The 25,936-nt window shown below is 43.6% G+C and overlaps 1 protein-coding gene across 4 annotated transcripts in view; it reads right to left on the bottom strand.

The window, feature by feature from the left end:
- Positions 1 to 25,936, bottom strand: part of LOC113887136 (choline-phosphate cytidylyltransferase B) — a 147,098-nt gene that overhangs the window by 15,059 nt on the left and 106,103 nt on the right. For all 4 annotated transcript variants that reach the window (XM_027534034.1, XM_027534036.1, XM_027534037.1 and 1 more), the window contains 3 exons: positions 25,659 to 25,737; positions 12,684 to 12,826; positions 9,815 to 10,003 (listed from right to left, as the gene is read on the bottom strand). In XM_027534034.1, the coding sequence (XP_027389835.1) occupies positions 9,815 to 10,003; positions 12,684 to 12,826; positions 25,659 to 25,737 (411 nt within the window). The remainder of the gene's footprint in view (positions 1 to 9,814; positions 10,004 to 12,683; positions 12,827 to 25,658; positions 25,738 to 25,936) is intronic.

Raw genomic sequence — 25,936 nt, forward strand, 5'->3', positions numbered from 1 at the left:
GCTTTTTCACTCTCCTCTTTCACTTTCACCAAGAGGCTCTTTAGTTCCTCTTTGCTTTCTGCCATAAGGGTGGTATCACGTGCATATCTTAGGTTATTGATATTTCTCCCAGCAATCTTGATTCCAGCTTGTGCTTCATCCAGCCCAGCATTTTGCATGATGTGCTCTGCATATAAGTTAAATAAGCAAGGTGATAATATACAGCCTTGACATACTCCTTTCCCAATTTGGAACCAGTCCATTGTTCCATGTCTGGTTTCAACTGTTGCTTCTTGACCTGCATACAGATTTCTCAGGAGGCAGGTCAGGTGATCTGGTATTCCCATCTCTTGAAGAATTTTCCATACTTTGCTGTGATCCACACAGTCAAAGGCTTTGGCGTAGTCAATAAAGCAGAGGTATATGTTTTTCTGGAACTCTCTTGCTTTTTTGATGATCCAGCAGATGTTGGCAATTTGATCTCTGGTTCCTCTGCCTTTTCTAAATCCAGCTTGAACATCTGCAAGTTACCAGTTTATGTATTGTTGAAACCTCACTTGGAGAATTTTGAACATTACTTTGCTAGCATGTTAGATGAGTGCAATTGTGCAGTAGTTTGAGCATTCTTTGGCATTGCCTTTATTTGGGATTGGAATGAAAACTGACCTTTTCCAGGCCTGTGGCCACTGCTGAGGTTTCCAAATTTGCTGACATATTGAGTGCAGCACTTTCACAGCATCATCTTTTAGGACTTGAAATAGCTCAGCTGGAATTGCATCACCTCCACTAGCTTTGTTCATAGTGATGCTTCCTAAGGCTCACTTGACTTCAGACTCCAGGATATCTCGCTCTAGGTGAGTGATCACACCATCGTGGTTATCTGGGTCCTGAAGATCTTTTTTTTTTTTTAAGATCTTTTTTGTATAGTTCTTCTGTGTATTCTTGCCACCTATTCGTAATACCTTCTGCTTCTGTTAGGTCCATACCATTTCCATCCTTTATTGAGCCTATCTTTGCATGAAATGTTCCCTTGTATCTCTAATTTTCTTGAAGAGATCTCTAGTCTTTCCCATTCTATTGTTTTCCTCTGTTTCTTTGCACTGATGACTTAGGAAGGCTTTCTTATCTCTCCTTGCTATTCTTTGGAACTCTGCATTCAGATGGGTATATAGTTCCTTTTCTCCTTTACCTTTCACTTCTCTTCTTTTCTCAGCTATTTGTAAGGCCTCCTCAGACAACCATTCTGCCTTTTTGCATTTCTTTTTCTTGGGGATGGTCTTGATCACTGCCTCCTGTACAATGTCATGAACCTCTGTCCATAGTTCTTCAGGCAATCTGTCTATCAGATCTTATCCCTTGAGTCTGTTTGTCACTTCTACAGTATAATCGTAAGGGATTTGATTTAGGTCATACCTGAATGGTCTAGTGGTTTTCCCTACTTTCTTCAGTGTAAGTCTGAATTTGGCAATAAGGAGTTCATGATTTGAGCCACAGTCAGCTCCTGGTCTTGTTTTTGCTGACTGTATAGAGCTTCTCCATCTTCGGCCGCAAAGAATATAATCAATCTGATTTCAGTGTTGACCATTTGGTGATGTCCATGTATAGAGTCATCTTTTGTCTTGCTGGGAGAGAGTGTTTTCTATGACCAGTGTGTTCTCTTGGCAAAACTCTGTTAGCCTTTGTCCTGCTTCATTTTGTATTCTAAGGCCAAACTTGTCTGCTACTCCAGACAGCTCTTAGTTTCTTACTTTTGCATTCCAGTCCCCTATGATAAAAAGGATATCTTTTTTTGGTGTTAGTTCTAGACAGTATTGTAGGTCTTCATAGAACTGTTCAACTTCTTCGGCATTAGTGGTCGGGGCATAGACCTGGGTTATGTGATATTGAATGGGTTGCCTTGGGAACAGAGATCATTCTGTCATTTTTGAGGTTGCATCCAAGTACTGCATTTGGACTCTTTGTTGATGATGAGGGCTACTCCATTTCTTCTAAGGGATTCTTCCCACAGTAGTAGATATAATGGTCATTTGAATTAAATTCACCCATTCTCATCCATTTTAGTTCACTGATTCCTAAAATGTCTACGTTCGCTCTTGCCATCTCCTATTTGACCACTTCCAATTTGCTTTGATTCATGGACCTAACATTCCAAAAGGTTCCTATGCAATATTGCTCTTTACAGCATAGGATTTTACTTCCGTCACCAGTCACATCCTCAACTGGGTATTATTTTTGCTTTGGCTCTGTCTCTTCATTCTTTCTGGAGTTGTTTCTCCACTGATCTCCAGTAGCATATTAGGCACCTACCGACCTGGGGAGTTCATCTTTCAGTGTCATATCTTTTTGCCTTTTCATACTGTTAATGGTGTTCTCAAGGCAAGCATACTGAAGTGGTTTGCCATTCCCTTCTCCAGTGGACCAGGTTTTGTCAGAACTCGCCACCATGACCTGTCCATCTTGGGTGGCCCTACATGTCATGGCTCATAGTTTCATTGAGTTAGACAAGGCTGTGACCCATGTGATCTGTTTGGTTAGTTTTCTGTGATTGTGCTTTTCATTCTATCTGCCCTCTGATGAATAAGGATAAGAGGCTTATGGAAGCTTCCTGATGGGAGAGACTGACTGGGGGGGAAACTGGGTCTTGTTCTTATGGGCCAGGCCATGCTCAATAAATCTTTAATCCAGTTTTCTGTGTTTGGCTGCTGTTCCCTCCCAGTTGTTTGGCTTGAGGCCAAACTGTTGACTCATACCGCCACCAGAGATTCCTGGACACTCACAGGCAACTCTGACTCAGTCTCCCACTGGACTACAATGTCAAATTCCAGGAGGTTCTAAGTCCCTTTGATGGATCCCCAGGTTGGGAAATCTGTTGTGGGTCATCTGTTTGGCGGCTCTATGGTGGGGCTAAGGGCGACTGCCTCCAAGAGGGATTCAGCCACATGCTGGGTAACCCAGGTCTGCTGTAGTCAGAGACCCTGTCCCACAGCGGGCCACTACTGAACACTATTAAGTCTCTTTAGCTCTCCTTAGAACACTATAGGTCAGAGTAAGTAAGTCTCCTTAGCACTCCTTAGAACACTATAAGTCAGAGTAAGGAAGTCTCCTCAGCTCCCCATAGCTCTCTTTTGCTCTCTTAGCTCTCCTTAGAACACTATCAGTAAGTTTCCTTAGCTCACTATAGGTCAGAGTAAGAAAGTCTCCTTAGGTCTCCTAAGCTCTCCTTAGCAAATATAGGTCAGAGAAAGTAAGTCACCTTAGCTCTCCTTAGTTCAACTTAGAACACTATAGGTCAGATTATGTAAGTCTCCTTAGCTTGCCTTAGCACTCCTCAGCTCTCCTTAGAACACTATGCTGTTGCTGCTGCTGCTAAATCACTTCAGTCGTGTCCGACTCTGTGCGACCCCATAGACGGCAGCCACCAGGTTCCCCCATCCCTGGGATTCTCCAGGCAAGAGTATTGGAGTGGGGTGCCACCACCTTCTCCGTTAGAACACTATAGGTCAGAGTAAATAAGTTTCCTTAGCTCTCCTTGGCTCTCCTCAGAATGCTATAGGTCTGAGTAACTAAGTCTACTCAGCTCTCCATAGATGTCCTTTGAAAACTATAGGTCAGAGTAAGTAATTCTCCCTAGCTCTACATAGCTCTCCTTAGAAAACTATGGGTCAAAGTAAGTCTCCTTAGCTCTCCTTAGAACACTGTAAGTCAGAGCAAGGAAGTCTCCTTAGTTCCTCTTAGCTCCCCTTAGAACACTATAGTCAGAGTCAGTCAGTCTCCTTAGCTCTCCCTAGAACACTATAAGTCAGAGTATGTAAGTCTCCTTAGCTTGCCTTAGCACTATATAGCTCTCCTTAGCACTACATAGCTCTCCTTAGCTCTCCCTAGAACACTATAGGTCAGAGTAACTAAGTCTCCTTCACTCGCCTTAGCTCTCCATAGCTCTCCTTTGAACACGGTAAGTCAGAGTAAGTCTCCTTAGCTTTTCTTAGACCACTAAACAACAGAGTAAGCAAGTCTCCTTAGCACTCCTTAGCTCTCTTAGAGCACTATAGTTCAGAGTAAGTAAGTCTCCTTAGCTCTCCCTTAGCTCGCTTTCCTTAGCTCTCCTCGAGGAATCAAACCCATGACCCCTGCATTGGAAAGCAAAGCCCTCACCACTATACCACCTAGGAACTCCAAAACACTTACCTTCTGCTTCCCTCCTTACTCTCCTAAATTACCCTCACTTTACAAGGTTTAGGTTGTGTCCTTGAAAAAGTAGAGATCAACCTGAGTTCCTATAGAACAGACAAGACTTATACACACAGAGCTTTAGAGGATGACTCATGAGCGCAAAGTATGCTGAGTATGCAGATAAACCAGCGGACGTGACTTTTCCTCCTAACCTTGCATACCACTTACCGTACTGTTTTACAGTTACCTCTTGATGGATGGGTCTATTTTTCCCACTAGCAGGTATACACTAAGCTCCTACCATAAGACCACTTTCATAAACTGTAAAAAATGGTTGCTGAATAAACGTTTAAAGGTAAAATGAAATGTGGGATCCTAAGAAACCTGTGATGTTACAGAATTTTAGGACATTTGTTCCTAGAATTTTTAAAGAACTTACTCAAATATTAACCAACATGTTAAAAATATATGACCCAAGTCTATTAATGACACCATGTCCTATAACCCCTGTTACAACTCCTGTTAATACTGTTATCTTAGTTTCTATGGTTATTTATACTTTCTTCCTTTCTTCCCTCCCTCCCTTCAAAGTACTATATTCAATATTGTGTGATAAACCATAATAAAAAGTTAACATTGTAAATAAGCTATATGTCCATAAAATTAGTTATAAAAAACCCTCTTGTTTCCTGCTATGTTGATGTTATTGCTATATTACACAGCCATACAGAGAAACACTTCTGAGTCAGTTCTAATGAGGTCGATGAACCTAAAGCCTATTATATAGAGTGAAGTAATTCAGAAAGAGAAACATAAATGTGATATATTAACAGATACATATGGAATCTAGAAAGATAGTACTTATGAACCTAGTTGCATGGCAGCAATGGAGATGCAGACATAGAGAACAGACTTATGCACACAGGACAGAAAGGAGAGGGTAGGATAAGTTGATAAATTTAGAGTATCACGGAAACATAAACATATGTTTATGTTTATAAACATATGTAATGTTTATGTATGTGATATGTAATGTGAATATGTGATGTGACTGAGACTATGTTATATGACACATGAAGCTCAAACTGGTGCTCTTGACAACCTAGAGGGGTGGGAAGGAGGTTCTAGAGGGAGGGGGCATATGTTTACCTGTGGCTGAAACCAACATAATATTGTAAACAAATGAATGCCTACCTGGTTTTTCATTTTTAAAAAACTGCAAGTTGTTTCCTCAGAGCCTGAAAATTAGTTGTGAAAAATGTTAACTATTAAAGTATACACTAGATTAATGAGAAATTTCAAACTTGTTACAGAGACCATGGAATCCCAGATAATTTGATCTGAGCTGAAACCCAGGGAAAATGAAAAGGAACCGGACTCTTGGCTCCTCTGCTCTTGCAAGCTCTCTCTAGAAGTTGTCAAAGGCTCAAGTCGACCCTTGTAAGCCCTCCACCCTCTCTCAGCCTCAGCCAACAAGACAAGGTGGGCCTATGACCACAGCCTCTATAATTACTTAGAGGCTGCTAGGCTTTTAGCAAAGCATCTCTTCTAACTTCTCAGGTGTTGTTCTTTTAATTGTTTTACTTTTTGATAATCTTATGAACCACCTCCAGTGAGCAAAGAGGCAACAGGGACAACCCATCAATAAAATAATTCAGCCAAAATCAATTTTGTTAGAGACTTCTCATGTTGTACTAGGATATCTAGGCTAATAAAAATTAGGGAAATCAAATGGAATCATTCCGTTTGGTTCTAAAGGGAAAGCTACTTTAAAACTATCTCTTTCAGATTGGAAGCATGCTCTCAGATTGGAAGCATTAGTATTGTTAAAATGACCAGACTCAAAACAATCTACAGATTTAATGTAATCCCTATCATATTACCCATGACATTTTTTATAGAATACTCTTAAAATTGATGTGGAACAACAAAAGACCTAGAATTCACAAAGCAGCCCTACAGAAAAAGAACAAAGCAGCATGCAGCACCCTCCCAGACTGCAAACAATACTACAAAGCTACAGTAATCAAAACAGAGTGATATTGGCACAAAAACAGACATATGGATCAATGGAAAGCTCAGAAATAAACCTGCATACATACAATCGATAGTGTATCCTTGCCTCCTTTGTTGAAAATCAGTGTGGAAAAGATAGTCTCTTTAGCAGTGTTGAAATGTTGGAAAACTGCATGCAAACCAATGAAGTTGGAACAAACACACCCTCTCACCATACACAAAAATAAACTCAAATGGGTTATAGACTTAAACATAAGGCATGACACCTTAGAACTCCTAGAAGAGATCATACCAATGTTTTCCTAGGTCAGTTTCCCAAAAATGCAACCTCTCACCATACACAAAAATAAACTCAAAATGGGTTATAGACTTAAACATAAGGCACGACACCTTAGAACCCCTAGAAGAGGTCATGAGCCAAATATTCTGACAGAAATCATACCAATGTTTTCCTAGGTCAGTTTCCCAAGGCAATAGAAATACACAAATGAGACCTAATCAAATTTATAAGCTTTTGCACAACACAGAAACTGTAAAATGAAAAGACAACCTACAGAATAAGAGAAAATATTTGCAAATGATGAGACCAACAAGGGCTTATTTTCCAAAATATGCAAATAGCTAATACAATTTTAGTAACAAAAAAAAATTCAATTCAAAAATGGGAAGAAGACTTAAATAGACATTCCTCCATAAAGGACATACAGATGGTCAAGAGGCAATCACTAATTATTAGAGAAATGCAAATCAAAGCTACAATAAGGTAGCATTTCCCATCAGTCAGAATGGCCATCACTAAAAAGTCTACAAATAACAAACACTGAAGGTGTGGAGAAAAAGGAACCCTCTTACACTGTTGCTGGGAATTTAAGTTGGTGCAGCCACTGTGGAAAACAGTTTGGAGTTTCCTCAGAAAACTAACACTTACCATACATGGTCCAGCAATCCCACTCCTGGGCATATATCCAGACAAAACTATAATTCAAAAAGACAGATGCACCCCCGTGTTCCTAGCAGCACTATTCACAATCGCTAAGTCATGACAACAACCTAAATGTCCATCAAAATAAGAGTGGATAAAGAAGGCATGGTATATATGTGTGTATACACACACACACACACACACACACACACAATAAAATACTACTCAGCCATAAACAAAAATGAAATAACACCATTTTCAGCAACATGGATGGACTTAGCACTTATACTAAGTGAAGTCAGAAAGACAAATACCATATGATATACTTATATGTGGAATCTAAAATATGACACAAATGAAGCTATCCATGAAACAGAGTCACAGACAGAGAGAATAGATTGGTGATTTCCAAGGGAGGAGGGGGTTGGGGGAGGGATAGAGTGGGAGGTTGGGGTTAGCTGATGTAAGCTTTTAGGCATAAAATGGATAAACATGTTCTACTGTATATAGCACAGAGAACAATACCCCTTATCCTAAGATAAACCATAATGAAAAAGTATAAAAAATGTGTGTGTGTGTGTATATAACTGAATTACTTTGCTGTACTGCAGAAATCAACACAACACTGTAAATCAACTATACATCAATTTTTTAAAACAAAGTCTTCCATAGAACCCTCTTTATTAACTCTGCTGATAATACTGGTTATTTACTTCAGAAGTACACACACAATAGAAATACCAGTGGAATCTCCACACTGTTCTCCATAGTGGTTGTACTAGTTTGCATTCCCACCAACAGTGTAAGAGGGTTCCCTTTTCTCCGCACCCTCTCCAGCATGTATTGCTTGTAGACTTTTTGATAGCAGCCATTCTGACCACTGTGAGATGGTACCTCATCATGGTTTTGATTTGTATTTCTCTGATAATGAGTGATGTTGAGCATCTTTTCATGTGTTTGTTAGCCATCTGTATGTCTTCTTGGGAGAAATGTCTGTTTAGTTCTTTGGCCCACTTTTTGATTGGGTCATTTATTTTTCTGGAATTGAGCTGCATGAGCTGTTTGTGTATTTTTGAGATTAATTGTCAGTTGCTTCGTTTGCTATTATTTTCTCCCATTCTGAAGGCTATCTTTTCATATTGCTTATAGTTTCCTTCATTGTGCAAAAGCTTTTAAGGTTAATTAGGTCCCATTTGTTTATTTTTGCTTTTATTTCCATTACTCTGGGAGGTGGGTCATAAAGGATCCTGCTGTGATTTATGTCAGAGAGTGTTTTGCCTATGTTTTCCTTTAGGAGTTTTATAGTTTCTGGTCTTACATTTAGATCTTTACTCCATTTTTTTAGATCTTAATTGAAAGAGACACATGTACCCCAGTGTTCATGACAGAACTATTTACAATAGCTAGGACATGGAAGCAACCTAGATGTCCATCAGCAGATGAATGGATAAGAAAGCTGTGGTACATATACACAATGGAATATTACTCAGCTATTAAAAAGAACACATTTGAATCAGTTCTAATGAGGTGGATGAAACTGGAGCCACCTCATTAGAGAGTGAAGTAAGTCAGAAAAAAACTACCAATACAGTATATTAATGCATATACATGGAATTTTGAAAGATGGTAACGATGACCCTATATGTGAGAAAGCAAAAAAGACACAGATATAAAGAACAGACTTTTGGACTCTGTCGGAGAAGGCGAGGGTGGGATGATTTGAGAGAATAGCATTGAAACATGTATATTACCATATATGAAATAGATCACCAGTCCAAGTTCAATGCATGAAACAGGGCACTCAAAGCCAGTGCATTGGGACAACCCTGAGGGATGGATGGGGAGGGAGGTGGGAGGGGGGTTCAGGATGGGGGACACATGTACACCCATGGCTGATTAATGTCAATGTATGGCAAAAACCTACAATATTGTAAAGTAATTACCCTCCAATTAAAATAAATTAATTAATTTTAAAAATAATAAAAATAGAAATGGAGGGAAAAAAAAGAAATACCAGTGGAGTACAAAGTGGTTTCCAGAATTTTCTTTTCTCTGTCTGAAATTTTCACTCAGAATTCTATATAGAATTTAGGCAAGAGATCCTGTCTGCATTTTCTGTCTCAGTTTTAAGATTCAAATCATGGCCTCCATCCCCTAAGACTTTTATGCCTTATCCCAGCACATATATATCATGGAAAAAATGGGCAAATCAGGGCATGATGAGTACAAAGTTTCACCTCTTCTCTCTTTTCCAACCAATGAAAGAGGAGTTCCTGATCACAAAAAGTGATCAAGGCAGCTACATTTCTTTTGCATCCTCTTCCTCTGGTTGATCCAAGAGGCACTGGCCTTGTTTTATAACACAAGATCCATGATGCCACTGACCTACTTCACCCTTACCCATAAGCTATGCATCTGCCAACTGGGAGATTGGGATGAGCTATGAAACCAACCTTTGCAGTAATAGACATTCAGTGACTACCAAATGACTTCAAACAAGAAATAGAAATAGAGAACAGAGTTGGCTTTGCACACTCCTGGGTGCCATATAGAAAGGAAAAGTGGAAACTAAATAAAGAAGTGCATCGACTTGAAGTCATTTGGGCTAATGCCCAAAGTGGAGGTCACATATTGGACTGATAAAGGACGCCCTTGAGTAGTTCCTTGGAAAGGAAGATAAACTGAAAACACCCATTATTGTAGGAAGAAGTGAAATAATATACATACCCATGCTCCATCAGGCCCAAACAGTTCTAGGAAGTTACCAATGAATTCCCTCGATTTCTCTTCCCACTTCTGAATTAGATCATGACTCTTTTCTTCCACTCTGTTCACAAATTCCTTTGATCTTTCTTCCACGTTTTTGACCTTCTCCTTCATCTTGTCTACCTGGTTTTGGAACCGGTACTTCTTCTCCTGGTCAAAAATTAAAGGAGAAAGAAAGGGATTTACCCAAAAGGGCTGGGGAGAGATTAGTCATTCACGGATGGTCAGATTTTATTTCAACTTGTGCAGGTTCTTAACCTGAAGAGTCAGGATGCTAGTTTCCAAGGGCTGGATTGATGGGAAGGCCCATCTCTTGTAAGAAAAGTCACTTCTGCTTAGTCGACTTGAATGGGTACAGCAAAGTACAAGTGGCTGTAATGTTCTCTTCCTTGTAAATAGAGTTGAATTTACTTATACAAGAGAAGAACCAAAAGTATCCATTTGCTGTTTATTTTGGATAGATACTAGGTGAATGCATCCCCTCAGTTCTCCTGATACTTAGACAAAACTATGAACTGTACACAGAATGGCCAGTCAGAAGCAGCCCGAGTTCTCTATTTTACTGAGACATTGTTAAAACCAATATTGGTTGAAATAAGTGAGCCACTGTCTGGGCCTTAGCACCCATGTATTACACTGAAATTGTCACTGTCATGATATTTCCCATTAAGCTAATGGAACCACATCAGTTTCCTTGGTAATGAAGAAAATTTTTGTTCTGATAGCTTCTCTGGACTGGGACTTTGTTCATAGCCTTGATACAGCATTGCTATACCTATGTGCCTAGAAGGCATCAGATGCTGGGCAGCTCACCTACCATCTCTAAACCTCAGTTTTCTCATCTGTAAAATAGGGATAATTACTGTCCCTACCCTACAGGGTTGCTGTAACAGTTAGATCAGATAATGCATGTAAAGTACTTGGCACAATGCCTGGCATTTAGTAGACGCTCAGTGTGGGTTGGCTGTTTGATTACTTGTAAGCAACAGAAGCATTTAATCACGTTATCTGGTGAAAGTGGAATCAAAACCATGAAGACAACATGAAACAAAGGCTCTTTTCCTCCATGAAACCATAATACATTTCCTCCTGAAGGGGTAATAAGATTTCTCACCTTTCTTCACTATATGGAATTGAAGTCCATTTCGTATTTCAGAATCTTTGGAGCCACATACAGTATTACAAACCTGGGTCCAGAGTCCCTGATCTAGACTTCACAAACATCCCTGCAGCCTCAGGGCGAGGTGTGAGCCATCCGTGCTGCCAGCCAGCTGTATATAATACGCGACTCTCCACTGCTCTCAGGAGCTGCTCGGAACACCAGACTGGGCTCTGGACCAGGGGGCACAAGGCGGGGAGGCTGCTACTGCTTCTGCCTCTACTTTGCTTGAGGCACTTGAGCCAGGTCCCTCCGAACTCAACTTTCCTCATTTTTCTATTGACAAATTCAGGGACTCGGGCTGGTGACTGACCCTCATCAGGTTCCTGCCACTCGAGGTTCTGTGATTCATCTACACACTCATCCAACAGGTAATGCACTCTCTGTGCCACAGCGCAGCTTGTGGTCACAGAAAGGCAACGGGCACATCCACACGGACTACACGGTTCCCTGAGCTAAGTGGCTTATCACAGGCCATTGAAAGAGCACGAGCAATAACTTTCAGAACTGGCTCGGCATGCCTGGATGGGTGACTGAATTCAATTTAAAAGAACAGGCAGTTTAATTTATTGAAATAACCAGGGCTTTATGCTCTGTAAGATACCAACTAATCACTTTGACTGAATTCTTCTCAGCCACTTGTTCTGTTTGCCACTTGAACCTGACATTTTCCATTTTGTTGCCCAGTCTGTACGAAGCCACAGAGCCCGGACTCCCAACACTCCCTGCCTCCTGAGGACAACTGATCATCGCTGACTTACAATTACTGAATGAACCCTGCCTTATTCAGAGGCACCAATGATTGGTTTGTGTAAGCTGCTGGATAACTGTGGCTGCACATAATTGTAAACATCTAGTTTTGTAGAAAAATCACCGTTTCTATTTTGGGATGTGTGTGTGGAAATTCTGTATGTGTGGAGAGCTCTTATTTTGTTCACCTCGATCAGCTCCTTGGAGTTCAGGCAAACATGGTCATCTAAACTCACTAGCATCACCTCTAGCAACTGGGCTGCCCTCTTGGCTTTTTAACAGCTTGTTTTGCTTGTTTAAAGATTGTTTTAACAGTTGCTCTATTATTAAACTAACAGCAGCTCTGTGAGAACAATACAGCAGAAATACAAAAGGAAGCCAAAGACTTTGGGCTTTTTTAAAGTGGCTGTAATTTCTCTGGACAAAAAAAAAAAGCAGCTGTTAAAGTTTCTAATAAGTATCTATAAGGCCTTAATAAAATGAAAATGTAAACCGTTAAAACAAGAAAGCATTTTCTCTGGGTTTAGCTTTTTAGTGCCTCTGTGCTCCTTCCTTCCCTTGGAGCAGAAGACAACTCTTGCCTTTCATGAGGGCAGATCTCTCAGAAACCCTTCACCCAAGTCTGAGAACTCTAAATGGGGAGGTTGGGGTGTGGAAAGGGAGGTGAGGCAGCTCCTTCAAAAAACGTGATGTTCACTCACTACCTGTATGCCTTGGTCAAATTATGTTACCCATTTGGACATTGGTTTCTCCCTCTATAAAATGGGGATAATAATACATCGTTGGGCTGTTATGTGGACTGAATGAGACAATAAATGTCAAACATCAAGAATATGGAGTGGTGTAAAGTAAGTGATTTGTAAACAGTGCCAGCAGTAGCGTGACGCGCTGGTCCTCAGAGGTGTGGGATGGCACACTTACATTGATAAAGCTGACATTCAGTTCCTTGGCTGTGTACCCTCTCTGGAGGTTACGTCTGGCATAAACATCATAGTCACGGACAATCCTGGTGATGATGTCTGACGTTGAGATGCCTTCTGTTCTCTGTGTTGGAACAAACATCCCTGTTCAAATAGAAAAGACAGGATGAAGAAAAAACAACTAAGATGATCTCAGGTGACCCATTTTCTTGAATGACTTTCCTGTCCAGGACAAAGTGGCAGCTCCTAGGTCAAGGTGGCTTTCACATCTGGCCCCAGCCGACTCTGCCAGGCTCAATTCCAGGCACTCCCTACCTGCCACAGACACTGCGTGTTTGTCATACTGGACCTGTTCCCTGGATGCATCAGGCACTCACCTGGCTCTCGGCATTTGCTCATTTCAAGCCCTTCTTTCCTGCCCCGGAAACCCCTTCCCTGCCCACAGCAGGTGCAGAGTACCTCCTCATCGTACAGGGTCCAGTCTTAAGGCTATGCCTCTGGGAAGTATTTCCTGATGTCACCAGGCAGAATCCACAGCCATTAAAATATAAACTTGACTGCTATTAACAAAAGCATTTTCAATATCCATTTCCTTGTGGAAAGGGAGCACTCTGAAAGCACAGACTGTGTCTTGATCATCTTTATGTGTCCAGCACCCAGTTCAGTGCCCCAGTGTCTAGCACATGGAAAGTTCTCAATACATGCAAATTAAATGAGTAAGTGAATGGAGCATAGCAGTCGAGTCAAAGAATTTGTGAGATCACAGCAACTCCCCTTCTTCCCCAGGGAGTTCTGCATCATGTTATAGCAAAGGAAAAGAAGAAGGATGCGGTATTTTTATTGTCTCTGATCTAAAGACATGCCCAGGGGGTGCTCGATGAGAGCACCTTCTAAGAGCAATCTACTCTCAATGGTGGTTTCACCACACGAAGGCCTTTTCATCTGTACTCTACTGGGACTGAGAAGAAACAAACAAGCACAGAGGGTGCCAAGTTCTCATGGAACTTCCTTAAAGTCCTCAAAGATATATTTGAGTGCACCAATACAAGGCCGTAAAGAAGTCCCAAGTGTTATCAAAGACAAGAACCTGGTGAAATAAATATGACATAAATGGAAAGATATATCATGTTCTTGGATAGGAAGAACCTATACTGTCAAAATGCCTATACTACCCAACAAACTCTACAGATTCAATACAATCCCTATCAAAGTACAAATGGCATTTTTCATAGAACTACAACAGAAATTTTAAATTTGGATGGAGACACAAAAGACTCCAAATTCTTAAAGCAATCTTGAAAAAGAAAAATGGAGCTGGAGGAATCAAGCTTCCTGACTTCAGACTATACTAGAAAGCTACAGTCATCAAAACAGGATAGTACTGTCACAAAAGCAGATATATAGATCAATGGAACAGGATAGAAAACTCAGAAATAAACCCACACACCTGTGGTCAATTACTCTATCACAAAGGGGGCAGACTGTACAATGGAGAAAAGACATCCTTGTCAATAAATGGTGCTGGGAAAACTGGACACCTACATGTACCTACATGTAAAAAAATGAAATTAGAACATTCCTTAACACCATGCAAAAATATAAACTCGAAATGGATTAAAATTCCACATCCTGCAAAGCAACTAAGCCTGTGAGCCACAACTACTGAGCCCATGCCCTAGAGCCCATGCTCTCCAACAGGAGAAGCCGTGGCAATGAGAAGACTGCACACCACAACCCTAGAGGAGCCCTGCTCGCCACAACTAGAGAAAGCTTGCACGCAGCAACAAGGGCCCGTGCAGCCAAACCAAAATTTAAAAATATTTTTTAAAATGGGCAGAAGATCTAAATAGAGATTTCTCCAAAGACAAACAGACGGCCAAGAGGCACATGAAAAGATGCTCAACATCGCTAATTATTAGAAAAATGCAAATCAAAACTACAACGAGATATCACCTCAGAATGCCCATCATCAAAAAATCTAAAAAAAAAATCTACAAACAGTAAATGCTGGAGTTGGTGTGGAGAAAAGGGGACTGTCCTACACTGTGGATGGGAATGTAAATCGACACAGCCACTATAGAAAGCAGTGTGAAGGCCCCTTAAACAACTAAAACTAGACCTACCACATGACCCAGCAGTCCCACTCCTGGGCATCTATCCAGAGAAAACCATGGTTAGAAAAGATACATGCACCCTAATGTTCATTGAAGCACTATTTACAATAGCCAAGAGATGGAAGCAGCCTAAATGTCCATCAACAGAGAAATGGATAAAGAAGATGTGGTACATATATACAGCAGAATATTACTCAGTCATAAAAAGAACAAAATAATGGCATTTGCAGCAACATGAATGGACCTAGAGATTGTCATAATGAGTGAAGTAAGTCAAACAGAAAGACAAATATCACATGATAACACTTATATGTAGAATCTAAAAAAAAAAATGTTGTGTGCAGATGAACTCATTGATAAAACAGAAGGAGAGTCACAGATGTAGAAAACAAACTTGTGGTTACCAAGGGATGGAGGGAAGGAATAAATTGAGAGAGTGGGATTGACATATACACCCTACTGTATATAAAATACATAACTAAAAACCTGCTGTGTAGCATAGGGAACTGTATTCAATACTCTGGAATGGCCCATATGGGAAAATAGTCTTAAAAAGAGCAGAAATATGTCCACATATAACTGATTCACTTTGCTGTGCACCTGAAATTAACACAACGTGGTTAATCAACTACACTCCAATATAAAATAAATTAAAAAATAATTTAAAAAGACAAGATTCTGGTTTATGCTTGTACTTCTGTTGTTGACTGAAATCACGTGCTGGCAATTGAAATCTATCTAATATGATGGTGGTCACACTCAGTCAGAGATATCAGGCCTGACACAGCATGATGGACAGAGCTTAGGGACAAGAGTGCTGGGTCCTGTTTCTAGACTTGAGCAAGTCACTCAAGCCTCAGGAGGCAAGTACTAACCTCAGCCTCCAGAGGTGAGAAATGCGCTGGCTGTGCAAGATGACCTTGGCCTCATCCGTGCCACCTCCCTCTCCCTTAGTCCTTATGTACAATCAATGTATTTCCACTCACCAACCTACTTCCCAAGTGTCTCCCTGGTTCACCTGCTTCTCTCCATTCTCCATTTAAACCAACCTAACCCCATTTTGTTCAAAGATTACAGCAAGAGCCTTAAAACCAGCCTCCATGGATATCACTTTTCTATCCCCTCAAATCCACTCTCCCACAGCCAGAGCTGCAGAACAGTCTTTCAAAATCCTGCTCAACATCCTCATTGGCTTTGAATTTAGATTCAAACACTGTCCTTTGTATTTAGATTCGAATCCTCAACTCTGCATCAGCTTGCCTTCTCTCTTCCCTGTGCTTCTCTCCAGTCTCCTCTCAGACCTTCTTTCCCCCTTCACTCCCTAAGCCAAGGTCTCTGTGCTATGCAGTGGAGGTGGGCATTGTTCTCCTTGTTTCCTAGGGAGCTGAGCAATGGGCTGGCACAGCCTTGGCCTCGCCACACTGGACTTCAGTGTGCTGCAAGCGCTGCACCCTCCCCTCACTCTGCCACAAATATACTCTGTGGCCCTGAGGCCAGAAACTTCTTATAGCACGCTCTAAGACAGTGGGCTCAAAACACAAATCTAAGTAGAAGGCAGAGGACAGAAACATCTAAACATGGATACTAATAGCACCCAACTGATGCAACTGTGCAGGGGGCTCTGGTGGGCGAGGGGCGGGGCCCTGAGACCACATCCTCACCTCAGTGAGAGCAGCTAGGAGCTTTTCTTGTGAGGAGTACGTCCCATCTTACAGCAGGCAGGCATCTCACTCATGAGCCCTGCCTGCTGAAATGTTAAGAGGAGTGTCTAGTCACACACGGACTTTAGGAAGTCACTCAGACACTGGTGACATGGGCTCACCCTTTCTCTGAAGACACAGGGTGAGGTCTCTGGGGCTGAGTAACTGGAAACGGGTTGGGGAGAGATTCGCTTTGGCCGGCTAGGAGGTGGGTCTCTGAAAGAAGCCAAGCCCTCTGCTGACATAATGAGGCACCCGGCTTCCTCCAAATCCTAATTATTGCTCTGCTAAAAATATTCAGGAATGAGCATGATCAGAGAACCTTTTTTTATCACGCTTTTCAGAATTACGGCATTTGGTTATGGAGCTATTTTAAGAAGCAGCAAAGCACATGTTAATGAAGGAAACTTTCAACAGTAGTAGGCAATATTAGAATGATGATGAGGAATGTGGACCTTACAGTCTACTTCATTTAAACTTCATCTTCTCATCTGGCTCTGCTGGAGAATTTTGACATGTGTTCTGACAAACACAGGAGAGGGCTGTAAGGTTTAGTTACTGCCCTCCATATCTCTCGGCTTCAAATAAAGTGATTTTTTACTTTCAGAAGGAACCTCAATGAGAGCTCTTGGCTTCATATAAAGTGATTTTAGACTTTCAGAAGGAACCTCAATGAGAGGATAAAAGCCCAACGTGGATGCTGACATCATCTCTGAGCATCTTTCTCCCATGTCTTCTCTACCTAGACTCCAAGTAGATTTCTACTGTGTCTCTCCCTTGGTGAGGAATCAGCAGAGGAGACCAATGGATCGCAAGAAAGGGCCCTTGTGCATATGAAAAGTCACACAGAAGTCTTACTCCTATGCTCCCAGAGCAAGTAAAATATCACCTGACTATTCAATTTAGAGATGGGAATTGTGGCGGATTAAAGGTGGGCACGACCCCTAGCCCTGGGCATCTGAGCTGGCCTTTGTGACTTTCTTATAACAAATGGTGGAGAAGGCAATGGCACCCCACTCCAGTACTCTTGCCTGGAAAATCCCATGGATGGAGGAGCCTGGAAGGCTGCGGTCCATGGGGTTGCTGAGGGTCAGACACGACTGAGTGACTTCACTTTCACTTTTCACTTTCATGCACTGGAAAAGGAAATGGCAACCCAATCCAGTGTTCTTGCCTGGAGAATCCCAGGGACGGGGGAGCCTGGTGGGCTGCCATCTATGGGGTCGCACAGAGTCAGACATGACTGAAGCGACTTAGTAGTAGTAGTAGTAAGTAGTAGTAGTATAACAAATGGAATGTGGCATAAGCGATGCTGAGTGACTTCAAAGGCTAGGTCAGAAGATTTGCATCTTCCACTGAAGGTGTTTGCTCTCCAGATGCGTCCTTTAGGATGCATTCTGGGAGCCCAGCCACCATGCTGTGAGGAGCCCACACATGGCAAGGCCACCTGGAGGTATTCCAGTGCCAACCCCAACTGAGCTCCCTGTCGACAAGCAGCATTCACTGCCAGTCACTTAAGCACACCACCTGTTAGCTAACAGGGACCTTAAGTTAGCTCAGCTGGTGAAGAATCCACCTGCAATGCAGGAGACTCCGGTTTGATTCCTGGGTTGGGAAGATCCCCTGGAGAAGAGATAGGCTACCCACTCCAGTATTCTGGCCTGGAGAATTCCATGGACTGTATAGTCCATGCAGTTGCAAAGAGTCGAACATGACTGAATGACTTTCACAGGGACCGCCGGCTCAACTGGGCCTTCAGATGCCCGCAGCCCCAGCCAGTGTCTGAATACAGCCATTTGAGAGACCCTGAGCAGGAACCACCCAGCCAAGCCCTATGCTGAGAGGCTGTCCCACAAAGTGATGAGCGAAAAATAGGAGTTCTTTTAAGTTGCTAGCTGCGGGAATAATTTGTTATGCAACAATCGGATGATCAACTGCTTAGAGTTAGAAAAATAACGGACCTGTTTGTGAAATGAAAATATCTCCTGCCATATTGATCAACAAGAAATGTTACAGCCATCAGCGATTTCTGGCCTCCAAATGTGAATGAGGTCTCCCAAAACTGCGATCCAGCAGATGCCGCCAGCCCCCTTGGTTCTTGCTGAGGAGCTGGGGGAATGCAAGAAGCAAGGTGAACAGGAGACAGGGTTGGCCCCAGATAGCTGAGGTGCCTATGAAAGGAATGAATCAGCGAGCCCAGAGGCTTGCGTCTTCCCATACACAGAATGCTAAATTCCTTAACTTGATACCTGATCTTTGATGTTCAGACTGCCTGCTCCCTTTGTTGCAAACTTATATAGCCTGACTTCCCCTCCTGCCTCCTTGGAGCAGTTTTCTCAGAGCTACTGAGATGCTGTCTCCCAGGCTCAGAGTCCCAAACATTTCCACCAAATAAAATAACTTTCTACTTTCAGGTTGTGACTGTATTTTTTAGTAGACATGTTTTTACACCCAACAGCTAGAACTTGAGGCTTTACTCCCTAAAATTAGCAGGCTAACTTTTTCTTAGCTCACTAGAGGCTCTTCACCCAGAAATGCAACCACCAGCAAATGCCTGTTCCTACTGTACAAGGTAACTGAAGAACTGTCACCCCAGGAAATGCTGATTCAGTTAACCCTAGGGGTAACCATGGGAGTAGCCTTGGGTGAACCAGAATCCCTGGTCTGGATCCATGCAACTCTAAGTCAGGTTTGCTGCTGCTAAGTCGTTTCAGTCGTGTCCGACTCTGTGCGACCCCATAGACGGCAGCCCACGAGGCTCCCCTGTCCCTGGGATTCTCCAGGCAAGAACACTGGAGTGGGTTGCCATTTCCTTCTCCAATGCATGAAAGTGAAAAGTGAAAGTGAAGTCACTCAGTTGTGTCTGACTCTTAGAGACCCCATGGACTGCGGCCCACCAGGCTCCTCCATCCATGGGATTTTCCAGGCAAGAGTACTGGAGTGGGGTGCCATTGCCTTCTCCGAAGTCAGGTTTAGGAACTTGCATTAGCTAACAACCTGGGAGCTCTTTATAAATGGGGACCTTAGGTCCAAGCAGAGCTCCTGAACCCAAGGCTGCATGTCCACAAGACCCTGCAGGATCTGCAGGCACATGTACCCTTGACAGGCACTGGTCTGTACCAGGCTCTCACAGCAACTTCAGGCAAAGAGCAGCTTGCTCACAGCTCAGATCTTACGAAGACTTAAAAAGTAATAGTCACCTCATGCCATAACCCACAGTTGTGTTACTGACACATCAGCCAGTTTCTCCCCCATTAGCATCCTGCCAAGTCTGAAGTGTATGGGGTTTCCTTTCTTGGAACTCCTTACAAACAAGATTGGTGTTTGAGAACGTCAGCCTCCTGTTCTTACCCAATGCTCCTGAACACCAAGGTGAGGTGGGAGGTAGAGATCCCTGCTCCGCCAGGGTGAGCAACTGGAGTTTGTTCCCTATGGACAGAAACTCCAAAATATCCATAGCAGGACAATCAAGAGAAGAAGCTGGGCCCTGCCCAGATAACAGATAGTGAAGTGAAAGTGAAGTTGCTCAGTCGTGTCCGACTCTTTGTGACCCCATGGACTGTAGCCTATCAGGCTACAGGCAAGAGTGCAAGAGTGCTGGAGTGGATTGCCATTTCCTTCTCCAGAGGTAACACATAAGGAGACCATGTATTTCTCATTCTCCAAGTCAAGGAAACCTTCCCCAACTCAAAAGCTCCTTGGAGCAAGAGGGGAATGATGTCAACCTCCCATAGGCCTCTTCAGTGGAATCCATCTTGGCTGAGTGATGCACATGTGCACACGGGAGGATCCTGAGACACACCAAATATGGACTCAGAACCAGACAGATCGAGATGACTGGCCAAAGGAAATCCAGAAGAAATGCCCCATAAAATTGATTCAAACCACCACAAGGGCATGGCTCTCCCTAGGTCCACCTGTGTGTCTATCCACACGTACTGTACTCTTTCTCCTGATAAACACTTGACTTGTTTCACTACTTTCAGTCTTTGTGGGAATTCTTTTCTGCAAAACTGAAGGGCCAAGGCCTTGTCACTGACCGCTGGTCTAGTGGCTAAGACCTGGTGCTCTCACTGCCAAGACTCCACCTTAATCTCTGGACCTCAGTCTCTGGCCAGGAACCAAAACCTGGCTTCAAGCTGCTGAAGGCCAGGGCCACCCAAGACCTTAGGGAGCCCTCTCTAAGGGAACAGTACAGACCTGCTCAGGGTACCATGGAGCTTCCACAGCAGGCCCCAGAATGATTCGAGCCAACAGAAACAGTGTCAAGGAGACTAAGTACATTATATGTAGCAGAACAAATTTCTGATGTATTATCCAAGGTCATTTCCAGGTTGGGGAGGATGTCTGTCCTGAGGCCCTCTTCCCACTGACACTGAGACCTCCATCACCTCAGGGGAAAGCAGACATAGCGGAGAATACAGGAGACTGTCTTCAGATTTTGACCTTTAAAACAGGCTTTTCTGAAAGCTCATTTCCAAAAGAATCATTATGAATGATAGGGCTTTCATTTGAAAGAGAGGGGCTTTGAGGACTGTAGAAAGGGTTTTCTAAATCCCAGGAATGTTCTTTTAATTATTGAGAATCAGAGGCTAAGTGGTCTCAGGGTATAAAATGTTTAACTGTAAGCCCTGGAGCGGGGAAGACATGAAATTAACATGGAGGCGATTTCCTGCCCTCCAGGAAGAAGACAAGTCCCTCCTGGGATTGAGGGAAATGCCCAGAGAGGGATCAGAAAGTAAGGAGCAGGAGCAAGAGACTATGAGCAGGGCCTGTGTCTCGCCCTGATGCGGGTTCAACCCCCAGGGGCAGAGGCAAGGAAGAGACCCCCGTAGAAAGCCCAGAGTAGAGGGGCTAGTGCCTTGTTCACCTCGAGGGACTCTGGGAGGAAATGGCCCCACAGAGACCCCATGCCAACATGCAGAGGCCTGGAGAGAGCATTCCTTAGGGCCTAATGTGGCACCCCCCAAGGCCCTCCAGTAGATGGCAGAGGGCAATTCTGATGTGGCCAGAGACCCTCTCAAGGAACACTGAAGGGAGCCGGGACCTAAGACCAGCCTGACTGCAGTATGGGGAAGTGAATCCCACTGCTGAGGCTGTGGCAAGGACAGGCCAAAGAGGGAGGTGGCTGCGAACAGTTGGAACAGGCGGCCGAGAGTCAGAGGGCAGTGCTGGGGATCTGCTAGCCAGGGATGATGGCTGAGCAGGTCACAAAATCCCACGACAAAAGGTCAGCAGAGCCAGACCCTCACCCCACTCAAGTCAACACTCAGATCACAGCAGGACGAGAAGGCCAAAAGTTGAGTGCAAATCTTGAGGAGTCTGAATTACTTCAAGAGTCAAGAGTGGTTTTTCTGTCATCTGTGGAGACAGGAGGTCCTAAGTTTGGTTACCAACAAAGGTCCTTATAGTCAAAGCTATGGTTTTTCCAGTGGTCATGTATGGATGTGAGAGTTGGACCGTAAAGAAGGCTGAGCACTGAAGAATTGATGCTTTTGAACTGTGGTGTTGGAGAAGACTCTTGAGAGTCCCTTGGACTGCAAGGAGATCAAACTAGTCAATCCTAATGGAAATCAACCCTGAATATTCATTGGAAGGACTGATGCTGAAGCTGAAGCTCCAATACTTTGGCCACCTGATGTGAAGAACTGACTCCTTAGAAAAGACCCTGATGCTGGGAAAGATTGAAGGCAGGAGGAGAAGGGGATGACATGAGATGGTTGGCTGCAGTGGGTTGCCATTCCCTTCTCCAATGGTAGAGAGTAAAATAGCAGAAATTAAACTAAGCCATTAAAAATCTATTGGGTTAGTCAAAAGTTCGTTGGAGTTTCTCTGTTACATTGTACAGAAAAACACGAACAAACTTTTTGGCTGACCCACTACTTCTGCACCTACCTTTAGCTACAATACCAGTTCCAGCCCATGCCTTCCTCAAACACTTCTTCACTCCAAGGTTCTCAGGGCGCAATAGGCTTATGAAAGGTGGTCTGATGGAGGGAGATGGGTGGAGAAGCTAGGAATCAAGGTAATGGACTGTATTGCCCCCTCCACCATGGACAGCTCCACATTTAGAGTCAGGAAAACCATCTGACCCTCCAAGAAGATAGAATTTGTTCAGTTCAGTTGTCCCAGCTGTCTTTTTATGTAACCCAAATCTATATACTCTGGGTGGGCTGGGTATTTCAAAAACCCCAGCAATGACTATTTTGATTTCTGGTTTGATTTGAAATCCTGTGACACTGATGGAAAACCTCAGCTCAGGAAAATGACCAGCACTGGGGATAGCCAAGACTACTTTCCATTATACATTCACCAAAAGAGCAGTTAAAAATTTTGAGTTCTTGCCTGTTATAAAGTACAGCGAGAAAAATGCAAATTTTAGATATAAATTCAAAGATCTTTCATTCAGATCATAGTCATTTGGGTTTTTGTTTTTGTTTTTTGGCCGTGCCCCATGGCATGTGGAATCTTAGTTCGCCGACCAGGGATTGAACCCATGTCCCCTGCGGTAGAAGCGCAGAGTCCCAACCACTGGATTACCAGGGAAGTCCTTGGGTCTTAGTCATTTTTGAAACAAGTCAAAGAGTGATTCCTTCCATCTTTCACTGGGATTTTGTTGGGCTGTAAGGCAAAGATGGTTTGGAGTAATTTAGCATATCATGAGCATCTCCTTCAATAAAGAGGTGTGTGAGGGACTCAGAGGTCAAAATATCAATAGAAAGCCAACAAACTGGATACGAAGGACAGTACCATTCAGGCCAAAATATCACCCTTACATCTAAATGATAAGAACAATTAATTCCACAAGACAGAAGTGTGTTGTGCAATTATCTAGGTAATGCTATCTAGGTAAATGGCTCCTTTCCCCGTGTGTTGGGAAGAGCCCCTGCAGACAAAGGCTTCCATCATAGGCTCCCTCCTCATCGTACTCTATAAAAGCATTCTCTTGTTCCACCAGCACTCAAGGAGCACCACAGATGTACCAGGGACTGTGCTGGGGGTGCAAAGATGGATGAGACATGGCCATGGCCTGCAGCACTTCACTCTAGCTAGGGACACACCCACAATCAGGCTGCCAAGAGAAGGGAGTTGAAAAGGAGGTCCCTATGCAATGAGTATCTGCATCTGAGGAGGGCACGGGGTGTGTTGAATCATGCCCCAGGGAGAGAGGGCATGTCCAGGCTGGCTCCTCAGGGGGCCCTGACCAAGAAGCTCAGAGGAAGAGCGTTCCAAGCTCAGAGGACAACTGGAGCAAAGGGACAAAGCGGACTCCATGTACAAAGTACAAAGGACAGACTCCGTGTGCCTGGAGTGTAGGGTGTGTGGAAGGCAGAGCACAGAGCAAGGCTGGTGAGATAGGGAGAGAAACCCAGCAACAAAACCCGGTAGTGGTCAGAGAGCAACGGGAAATTGGAAGGTCCCAGAAGTGTCCCGGAAATGGAAGTGAAGACAAGAGTGTCTAGGAAAAGAACATGGTCAGCAGGGTCATTATGCCTGGAGGGACTGAGCTGAGACCACTGGACTGGGTGGCCCAAGGGCCATCTGAGAACTGAGCCAGGATGGGACAAAAGTCAGTGCCCGTGGCTGAGGAACAACAGCTGCCCCTGAGAGGAAAACTGAGCAAGGATGTGAGTGGAGGGAGAGGCAGGAGGAGGGCGGGTGGAAGGTCTGGGGTTAGTCTCTGCAGACTTCCGTGTGTTTGTAAGCTGATGAGAAACCACCGGAGAGTGAGCGCCCTGGATCACAAAGGGAGGGAGAATGAAGGAAAACATGCTCCAGAGAAGGGAGGGTAAAGAGGCCAGCCTGGGACAGAAAACACAGCCCTCTCCTCAGGACGCGGGGGAAGAGGCAAGGGCACAAGGAGGTATGGGCAAATCAGGGCAGGAGGGGACAGAGAGGAGGCAGATGGTACCAAGGAGCACTGAGGCCCTGCCGAGGGTCTAAACCACAGGTCTGCTCTGATGCCCCAGCAGCCATTTCCCTAGAGTCTGAGCAGCACGGGCACATGGCGAGCACTGGACAACGGAAGTAATCCTAGGGAGCCCACAGGGAAGGAAACTCCCCTCTTCCCAGCCCCCCAGTAAGCCCCTGGGACCAACCAGAGTCTCTGCCCCGAAGAGAAAGGCCTAGTGACAAACGGCACAACTGCCAAAGCTCAGCACCTGGTTTGCCTTCCAGGACACGAGTCAACTGCTTCAGGAGGAAAGCCGTTTCCCTGATTCCACAGATAAACATATCCATTTTTTTACCTCTGTATGTGGTGCCTGGGGATATTATCATGTGACAGGATGACATATGGTAGGACTGGACTAGGGAGACACGGAGTCCACATCATTAATTAGCCAGTTATCTGTCCTCTTCTGGAAGGAACTTTCTTGGGAGCATAGAGTAATTTCATGGTTAATGAGGAAAATGATTGCCCTTCAAACAACAGGGTTGGGGGAGGGGATAAATTAGGAGATTGGGATTAACGTGTGTGCTCAGTTGCTCAGTCGTGTCTGACTCTTTGTGACCCCGTGGACTTTAGCCCACCAGGTTCCTCTGTCCATGGAATTTTCCAGGCAAGAATACTGAAGTGGGTTGTTGCTATTTCCTTCTCTGGGGGATCTTCCTGACCCAGGGATTGAACCCATGTCTTTTATGTCTCCTCTTTGTCAGGTGGCTTCTTTAACAGTTGCACCAGCTGGGAAGCCCTAGCAGATACACACTACTATATATAAAATAGATAAACAGCAAGGTCCTACTGTAGAGCACAGGAACTATATTCAATATCTTGTAATAATCTATCATGGAAAAGAATACACAAAAGAATACATATATATGTATAGCTGAATCACTTTGCTGTACACCAGAAACTAACACAACATTGTAAATCAAGTATTATTCAAATAAGAGTCCTGTGATTTTACATCCTCTAAAACTGAGCCTCAAACCGGAAGTCAAGTATTTTGGTGCTCAGGTTAATTTCTACATAAACACCTAACTGGTGTCTGAGCCACAGCTGAGCCTTAGCACATGTCAACAGAGACTTGCAGAGGCTCTCTGGGAAACATCTGAAAATCCATCCCTTGTAAGCATGTGCTACAGACCCAGGGCTGGCGTCTCTTACTAAACCTCAGTGTCATGCTGCAGGAGACAGGTGAACACAGGAGGACCCCTCACCTGCTTCCTTTATATGCTTGTAAATATCATCAGAGCCAGCGGAAGAGTACGGAATGTCATCGTGAGCCACAAAGTCAATCTGTCAGAGAGAGAAAAGAGTGACATCACCACAGGGATGGGGGTACATTTCTGCGATATGAAAATACATATTTTTAAAAACAAAATAGCTATGATAAAGCACTTTAAATAAGCAATTTAGGTCCCAACACTTCATGGGAAATAGATGGGGAAACAGTGGCTGACTTTATTTTGGGGGGCTCCAAAATCACTGCAGATGG

The sequence above is a fragment of the Bos indicus x Bos taurus genome, chromosome X (assembly GCF_003369695.1).
Source record: "Bos indicus x Bos taurus breed Angus x Brahman F1 hybrid chromosome X, Bos_hybrid_MaternalHap_v2.0, whole genome shotgun sequence".
Lineage (NCBI taxonomy): Eukaryota > Metazoa > Chordata > Mammalia > Artiodactyla > Bovidae > Bos > Bos indicus x Bos taurus.